Genomic DNA, 8,718 nt, shown 5'->3' with positions numbered 1-8,718 from the left:
AACCAACCTCAGTGGTGTAGAGGCCAAAAGGCTTGAGAGATAAGGGATAGAAAAGAGAGGAGGTGTTCAAATTAAATTGATCCCTAGGGCAAGGTAAACCTAGACCTTTGACAAATGAAGTGTGCCTGAAGACATGTGGTGTGTTCCAATCCAGTCTACCCTGGAGGAGGTGTTAGGAATTATGGAGTAGGGTGGCCCTTATTCGTCCGAATGTTCGAAATCAATGCTCCCCCCTAAAATGGTTTGAATAATTATGGAGTTGTAGGATAAAGCAGGGTCACACTTACCCCAAATAAAATTGGAAATATGATGGAGGAGGAGAAGAAAAAGAAGAAGGATAACCACTACCAGAAACAAAAAACCTACACCTTCCATAAAATATCTATTTTGTTAACTGAAATAAATGATCTGAAATTGAAAATAATACCCATAAATGTGTTGTAAAATTATTTGAATCCCTGCCTATAAAAAAATGGCCCATTGAAAAAAAAGTAAACAAGCTGGGCCCGTCCCTCCGGGAATTTTTTAGCCCGTAGTTTACTCGATCATGATGGTTAAAGAAAATTAGTACCTATGTACCTACCAATTTTTTTAATATTCAGTTTATTAATATTACTCCCACTGCGTGCTCGAGAGGTTGCGCTCCCGCGGTTTCGCGTGGTTGTGCATATGGTCGCGATAGCGCTCCCTTGTTTACGGTCACGCTGCGTGCTCCTGGGGCTTTGCGCGGTCGTGCTGCGCGCTCTTGGGGCTTTATCCGGTTGTGCATGCAGTCGCGCTTCGCGCTCCCTTGTTTACGGTCGCGCTGCGCGCTCCCGGGGCTTCGCGGTTGTGCATGCGGTCGCGCTGCGCGCTCTCGAGGCTCCGCAGGTTTCAGCATAGGGTCGCGCTTCGCACTCCCTTGTTTACGGTCGCGCTGCGCGCTCCCGGGGAATGAAGTCTAAAGAGAGGATATTCCAAATTGCTGAAGAAATAGCATTTGTCAAAGTTTTGGCATCCAATGATTTGAGCTTAAGGAATAGAGCCATCAAAAAATTGCACAGGTGGATTGCTGCTAAATCTCAAAATCCCAACACAGGTCAGTACATCCATTAGTTACAGTGTTTCTACCTATAATAAATTACCTTCACTGTTACACATTAGACAGAGGTTATTTTCAACCTTTGAAGAAGCAAGTTAGAATGCAACATTGATGACCTACTCCCAAGCCTTAGGGTGGGGGTTTTGTGTATGGAGTGAAGCTGGAAACTATAATTTTGTTAATGAATCCCTCAATAATTCCAATTATCCATTTCAGCATTCACCGATGATGACTTTATCCGACTCTGGGAGGGACTCTTCTTTTCAATGTGGATGTCAGATAAACCTCTAATTCAGGTAGTATCCTTGTAGCAACTTTCCTTATAGGTTCAATAGATCAAAACCTGATACTGCCTCAAAGGCATTACCTACCTATACACTCTGATATAGGATGTCTTAGGACCGTCTTTTTGTGGTGTACTCTCTGCAATATATGTGCCAAAATCAATACTCCCAAAATAATCCTTACCTTTGGATCTGTAATTCCATGTCTAAATGAATGTTGGTCTTCACATTAAATGCTCCAAACATGACCACCAGGGAGTAAAAATCCATTTTTTAATTCTTGGGTATTTCCTATTGTTTGCTTTTTATTACTTGGTATTATGTTTATGTACCATATACTTTTTATTTTAACAGGAAGAATGTGCTGAGAACATTAGCAAACTGATTTGTGTAATTCTTAGGTATTTCCTATTGTTCGCTTTTATTACTTGGTATTATGTTTATGTACCATATACTTTTTATTTTAACAGGAAGAATGTGCTGAGAACATTAGCAAACTGATTCGTGCATTCTCTACAGAGGACTCAGCTTTGTCTTTCATACGCAGTTTCTATCATATGATGTGTAACAAATGGAGTTCCATTGATGTCTTCAGATTGGACAAATTTGGAATGGTGAGTTTTTTTTTTTTTCTTTGTAGATAAGTATTTTTTTTTTCTCTCTCTCTTTGTAGATAAGTAACTAACTAACTACCTATTAATTTGCTGAAGTACCTATTTGTGAATGGGCTTGTCTGTAATATTATTTAAGTACTTACATATCCATCTCATTTTGTATCCCTTACCATCTGAAAGATTAATTTTTTGATTATTTAAAAAAAAAGTCTTGTTAATGTTGCCATTAAAATCATTGGTGAAAACTGTCATGATTGTAGTAAATGGAACTAAATAGGTACATATTTAAAGTCTTGTTAATGTTGCCATTAAAATCATTGGTGAAAACTGTCATGATTGTAGTAAATGGAACTAAATAGGTACATATTTTCTGTGAATGGGCTTGTCTGTAATATCGTTTAAGTACATATCCATCTCATTTTGTATCCCTTACCATCTCAAAGATTAATTTTTTGATTATTATATAAAAAAAAAGTCTTGTTAATGTTGCCATTAAAATCATTGGTGAAAATTTAAACTGTCATGATTGTAGTAAATGGAACTAAATAGGTACATATTTTTGATATTGTTCTCAGCTTGTAAGAAGATTTACAAGGCAGAGTTTATTTCTGTGTAAGAAACATGGTTGGAATGACAAACTTTCACAAGAGTTCTCCATGTTCATCAATAAACCAACTCTTCCTCAGGGATTGTTCTTTCATTTCTGTGACATAATCATTGAGGAAATCTGTAAGGTAAGAAATGGAAATTAATAATAAGTACTATTTCTTTAGAAAAAGGAATTTGGAAGACAAAAGTGAGGACATAAAATGGCACAATTTTGAGACCTACCTATTTGCTAGTAGAGTAACTTCATGAAATTTGTTGTATTTATCATACAGCTGATATGATTCTTTTTCCTATGAAAAATATAAACATTTTCCATTGAGTACATCCCTGGCTGTTCATTTTTAAATTATTTCATCCTGATATATTTCTGTGAAACAGAGCCTCTAAAACAGGCTGTTTGCCTGTAATACAGTTTTATATCATAGGGCCCAGATGTGGCCTTTTAAAACAGGAGAATAAATATATCCCCCTCCATAGTATTACCTAGTCATTTATGTAAATGTCCTAATTAATTTTGTTTCCCCTTTAAAAAGTCATTTTTTTTTCTTTTTTTTTTTCAGGTGGCAGGTGATGATTTGAACGATGACATTCTTATTTTATTCATGCGACCTTTCTTCAAAAAGTTGGCGGAAACCAAGTACCGACCCTTGGCAGCTTACATGAAGGAAACTGTGATAAAGCACTTGATTGATTTGACAGACATTGCAGATGAGTACCGAGAAAAGTTCAGAATTTGGGAAGCGGTGAGTTAAAGTTTTCTATGCAGGAATTCAGAAGATGAAAAATTGGAGTTTTTTCTCCCAGTATTTTAACATTTTTTTAATATATCCTCATGAGGCATAGTGCTTTTGATGACCTAGATAACATATCCAAATTCTGACCACAAACAATGTTGCATGCATAATTTGAATGATCCATCATTTGGAACTGTTGCATTCAAATATATCCTCATGAGGCATAGTGCTTTTAATGACCTAGATAACATATCCAAATTCTGACCACAAACAATGTTGCATGCATAATTTGAATGATCCATCATTTGGAACTGTTGCATTCAGTATGCTATAGTTGGGGCATTATATCCATCTATGAAAGTTGGCTTTTTTACAATAATTTTAACTCAACTTTCATCACTTTTCAGTCTGGTTTCAAAGGTGGTCGCATTGACGTGATAGAGAGAGTGGAAGATGATGAAGCATTAGAATCAGACGAGGACGAGGAAAATCTCCTGGTAGAGAAAGACACGGATACTAATATGGATCCAAGACCTGGCTGTGTAGATGTCATTTTACCTGTGATTAAGATCGATCCAGAACGCTACATTCAAGTTCTGCTGGAGATTAAAAAGGAAATCAATCGCAAATCGGACAACCTGTCAAAGTAGAGGAAAATCTCCTGGTAGAGAAAGACACGGATACTAATATGGATCCAAGACCTGGCTGTGTAGATGTCATGTTACCCGTGATTAAGATCGATCCAGAACGCTACATTCAAGTTCTGCTGGAGATTAAAAAGGAAATCAATCGCAAATCGGACAACCTGTCAAAGTTGCTTACAAAGTAAGTTAAACAAGTAGATATTATGAGCCATATTGATTGCCAATCAATCTATTCTATTACCATAGCTAGCTTGGAGGGTACCGCATCTGCCCTGCAAGCGCTAGGCCGCAGGTTCGATTCCCGCTCGAGGCGAAGTTTATCCTAAGCAAATAAGGTTGGTACTCGGAATAGCTTTCTCCTATCCTGTCGTCCTAATTCTATTTTAGGACAATAAGACCTCCGTTGTTGCTCCCTTTAGGAAACTACTAAACCTCTGGCAGAAAAAAAAAAACATAACAAGTAAGTAGGTAGTCATTCTCCAATGATAAGTTTGTACGAAAATAAATCTCCTCCAACCACCCCCCAAATGAACCCCAATGTTCCCCGAGTATCTGTACTTGGTCATATCCAAGTTAACTTCTTAACTATACCTACTCATAGCTTACCTATCTCCATGACTTTTGTTTCTCCACAGATTCAGCTCCTTGAAGCGAGGTGAATACCCGTATGGGTTGAAGAAGATCAAGAGGGGTCCGAGACTACACAAGGAAATTGATTCGGCTGTGGAGAGAATGGTGAAAGAAAAACTTGGAGAAATGGATAGCAATGAAGAAAATGAAGAGGAGGAGGAAGAAGAGAGGGGAGGCAAAAGGAGCAAGAAGAGGAAAAGAAAAGCACAGGAGACATTAGACCTTGATGACCTAGGTAAGTGTTAGGAGAAGGTAAAATAGGGGTACTTGATTAATGATGTTTTTGTCCACAGCATGAAAAAAACAACCTGACTCGCTAGCGTAGTGGTCAAGACGTTCGCCTGGTAAACAGGAGGGTGTGGGTTCGATCTTACACAAGGCATGGATTTTTATTTTCATTGGTTCATTGTTGTTGTTTGTTTCAGGTGACATAGTGGCTGGAAGGAAAGGAAATTGGAGTATAACTAAGACCCCTGCAGAGAAGAATTCCCAGGCTAAAACCAATGGAGTTCCAACAAAGAAACCGAAAGTCACACAGGACCAATGGAACATTGTCACTGTCAGTGATAAAAAAGAAACCTCTAAGAAGTAAGTAATGCTTTGATAGAGGGAACTACTCAACTGAAACAACGTAAGTTCTGTCATCCCAAATTTGAAAAGAGAAGGATATTCTCCTTCAGGACAGGAGAAAGCCAAAACGAACCTTCCCTTCAGTAGGGGAAAATGATAACAGTTTTCTTTTCTTTTTTTTTTTTTTTTTTTTTTTTTTTTTTTTTTTAAAAATTGGTAACTTAACACAGCCTTCATGAGCGTGTAAAGTGTGGTTATGTACCGGGTTGAGATGAGTTCGGACGAGGTGAGATAGGAATGATTCTCATGAAAAATATAACTGTCCAAATGTATTTTTTTCGTAAAGATCGTCAAATATAATAAATAATCCGAAAAGATTTCAAAACCCCAAGCAAAATAAATGCAATTGATGATTCTCATGAAAAATATAACTGTCCAAATGTATTTTTTTCGTAAAGATCGTCAAATATAATAAATAATCCGAAAAGATTTTTTTTGAAAAAAGTATTTCTTCTCTAAGAAATTCGTCCCCAAAGTGTGCGCGGGAAAAATAATGGATATTTTTCTTTCAGGATTTAAATCACAGTCCCCAATCTTCAGACAGCAATAGTGACAAAGCTTTAGAGGAAGAACTCACAAATATTTTCAAGAAATTTGATCTTTTGGAACATCCTGAATACTTATCACACTCACAGGGATACAAAGCTTTATGTTGGGCTCTTCAGGAAAAGAAAACAGATATAGCAAAGTTATTAGTTGACAAAGGTGTTCCCCTTAACTTAGTTGACAAAGGTGTTCCCCTTAACTACTCAAGAAGAATAATTGAAACAGACACTCCTCTTCATTCAGCTATCTTGAACTCAGATATTGAATTGGTCAAGCTTCTATTAGAAAAGGGTGCAAATCCTCTGGCTATTGAAAAATCAAGAAATAGAACTGCACTTCATGTTGCAGCAATAGTAGAGAGTGTAGATATTGTCAAACTTCTTTTTGATTATGGAGCTGAGAAATCTGTCAATGTCCAGAATGTAGCTGGTCTCACACCTCTTCATATTGCATGTAGAAGAAAATGTTTAGAGATAGTAAAAATTCTTCTTGATAAAGGAGCTGATATAAACTCTGGAAACGATGATGGATGCACACCCCTTTTTTGTGCCATTGCACAAAACTGTTTAGAAGTTTTCAATTATTTGGTAAATCATGGTTGTGATTTATCAGTACCAGAAGGGGAGAGAACAGCTCTACACATGGCTTCTCAATTTGGAAACTTAGAAATGGTAAATTATCTTTTAAAGCATATTAACATTAACCATCAAGATAAGGATGGTTGGACACCTCTTACATGTTCTATTAAAGGACAGGCATCTTTAGAAGTATTTCATTCAATCATAGAAGCTGGTGCTGATATAAAAGCAAAGTTGATGGATGGGACTACAGCTCTGCATTTAGCTTGTTATTTTGGTAATTTAGCTATGGTTAATTATCTAGTAAAACACATTGATATCAACTCAGAAAATGATCTTGGAAAAACACCAATTTACTTTGCAATCAAAAATAATCATTTAGAGATTTTCAATCTACTTCTGAAACTTGGAGCTGATGTAGCAGTTAAAATGAAATCCAACTTCACATGTTTACACGTTGCTTGTGAATTTGCTAGTATAGAAATGGTTTCGTTTCTACTATCCCATATTGGCGTTAATTTGCAAGACAATAAAGGCTGTACACCACTTCATTGTGCTATTGTAGGAAATCAGTTGGAAGTATTTAATCATCTTATAAATTCTAATGCTGACATAACCATGTACAAAAATGATTCACCTCTACATCTTGCATGTGCAACTGGAAATATGGACATGATAACCTATGCAATGAAATATTTTGATGTTAATATTGAAAATGACATTGGTGAAACTCCTCTTCATGTTGCTGTTTCTCATGGATGTTTGGAAGCTGTGAAATTTTTGTTAAATACAAAAAATATTGATGTAAACCATAAAACCAAAGATGGTTCAACTGCTCTCTTTTTTGCATGTTATGATAAGAGATTAGATTTAGTTGAGATTTTACTTGAAGCAAATGCTGATGTTAATTTGGGAGATGGAACTTATACACCTCTTTATACTGCACTGATGAAAGATCCATCTCTAGATATCATTAAAATGTTGGTAAAATATGGTGCAGATGTTAACCTAACAAATGAGGCTTGTTACTACATGACACCTTTACACTATGCTTCTTATCGAGGTGATTGCAACGACATTGCAAGATTCCTTGTTGAAGAATGCAACGCTGATATCACACTTCGGAATTTTAATAATAGAACAGCATTGAACTTTGCAGCTTTTGGAAATAATCTCGATTTATTGAAGTTTCTATTAAAAGCTGGTGCTGACCCAGATATTCTTGATCTTAAAGACACATCACCTCTTTTATCAAGTTGTAGACAGGGACTTTATGAAATAGTCGACACTCTGTTGGAATACAATGCTGATACTAATCTGAGAACTATTAAACATGGAAGTACAGCTTTACATACTGCAGCTTTTCACAATCAGTTGGATATTATAAAACTTCTTCTAAAATATAATGCAGATATTAATGCTGAAGATAAGTATGGAAAAATAGCATTTCATAGTGCTTGTCAAGCAAAAAATTGGGATATAGTAACTTTTCTTCTGGATGCAGGTAGTAATATTGAAAAGGCAACAAAGTATAGAATGACTTTTGAATCAAGCAAAGTAGTGGAAAAGCATGTAGCAAAATTGAGAGCAGCAAATATTTATGTTGACAAAAACATCATGGTACAGTTCTTAACAACCCAAGTCAATGACTTCTATGAAGAATGTTTAAGAGAAGTAGCTTTGTTAAAATGTGAAAAACCTGGAGATCAGGAAAAGGTCTCTTTCTATGATATATTATCAAAACACCCAGCCCAAGTAGAATTCTATGCAAAAAACCCACAAATATCCAATTGTGTGAAATGGAAAGATCTCAATTTACAATTTCCCATATATGGTGATGTAATCTGTTGTAAATTTACCAAAGTTCTGAATTCTTTAAAAAATAAAAACAAAGCAAAGTATCGATGATACCAATATTGGACAAGTACTGCTGCACAACGTGAAACTATCTATCTATGTTCTATTATAACATTTCTTCAAAATTACCACAATGTTCAGATCTGTACATACCATTGAGTTTGTCCTTTTTAAAATTTTCAACAAATTTCAGGTTAAACTAATTTCACATTTTCATACCTAGGAACCTAGGTCTAGGTACTTCAATATTTTTTTTTTTTTTTTTTTAGGTTAGATTTTCACGTGAAAAAGAATGGAGGAGTTGCAAATGGGTAAAAATTATGAATAAATTGTCGATTCCTATGTAAAAAGTTGGGAAAAATCCAAATCTGAGGTCAAAACTCCGAAAAAATAACTGTAAAAGGTCGAAAATTCATTTTTAATGAAAGAGTTCAAAGATTTATACACAGATCGAATACACATACACTATTGACAACATTCCCACTCAAGAAATTTCATCCATTAAAGATCT

At 35.7% G+C, this 8,718-nt stretch overlaps 1 protein-coding gene across 1 annotated transcript; it reads left to right on the top strand.

Annotated features, from left to right (window-relative positions):
* The first annotated feature begins 3,976 nt into the window (after nt 1–3,976).
* On the top strand, nt 3,977–5,218 carry LOC103508042. Its single transcript, XM_026822581.1, has 3 exons — nt 3,977–4,147; nt 4,602–4,831; nt 5,022–5,218. Exons 1-3 carry the CDS (start codon nt 4,011–4,013, stop codon nt 5,186–5,188), a joined length of 534 nt encoding a protein of 177 aa, XP_026678382.1. The 5' UTR covers nt 3,977–4,010; the 3' UTR covers nt 5,189–5,218.
* The last annotated feature ends 3,500 nt before the right edge of the window (nt 5,219–8,718 follow it).

The sequence above is a fragment of the Diaphorina citri genome, unplaced genomic scaffold (assembly GCF_000475195.1).
Source record: "Diaphorina citri unplaced genomic scaffold, Diaci psyllid genome assembly version 1.1 scaffold1, whole genome shotgun sequence".
Lineage (NCBI taxonomy): Eukaryota > Metazoa > Arthropoda > Insecta > Hemiptera > Psyllidae > Diaphorina > Diaphorina citri.
This window is presented reverse-complemented; position numbering and strand designations above follow the sequence as displayed.

Coding starts and splice junctions, on each gene's coding strand:
- LOC103508042 (XM_026822581.1), top strand. CDS start 4,011: ATGGATCCAAGACCTGGCTGTGTAGATGTCATGTTACCCGTGATTAAG. Junction 4,148..4,601: donor CTGTCAAAGTTGCTTACAAA/GTAAGTTAAACA, acceptor GTTTCTCCACAG/ATTCAGCTCCTTGAAGCGAG. Junction 4,832..5,021: donor ATTAGACCTTGATGACCTAG/GTAAGTGTTAGG, acceptor TGTTTGTTTCAG/GTGACATAGTGGCTGGAAGG.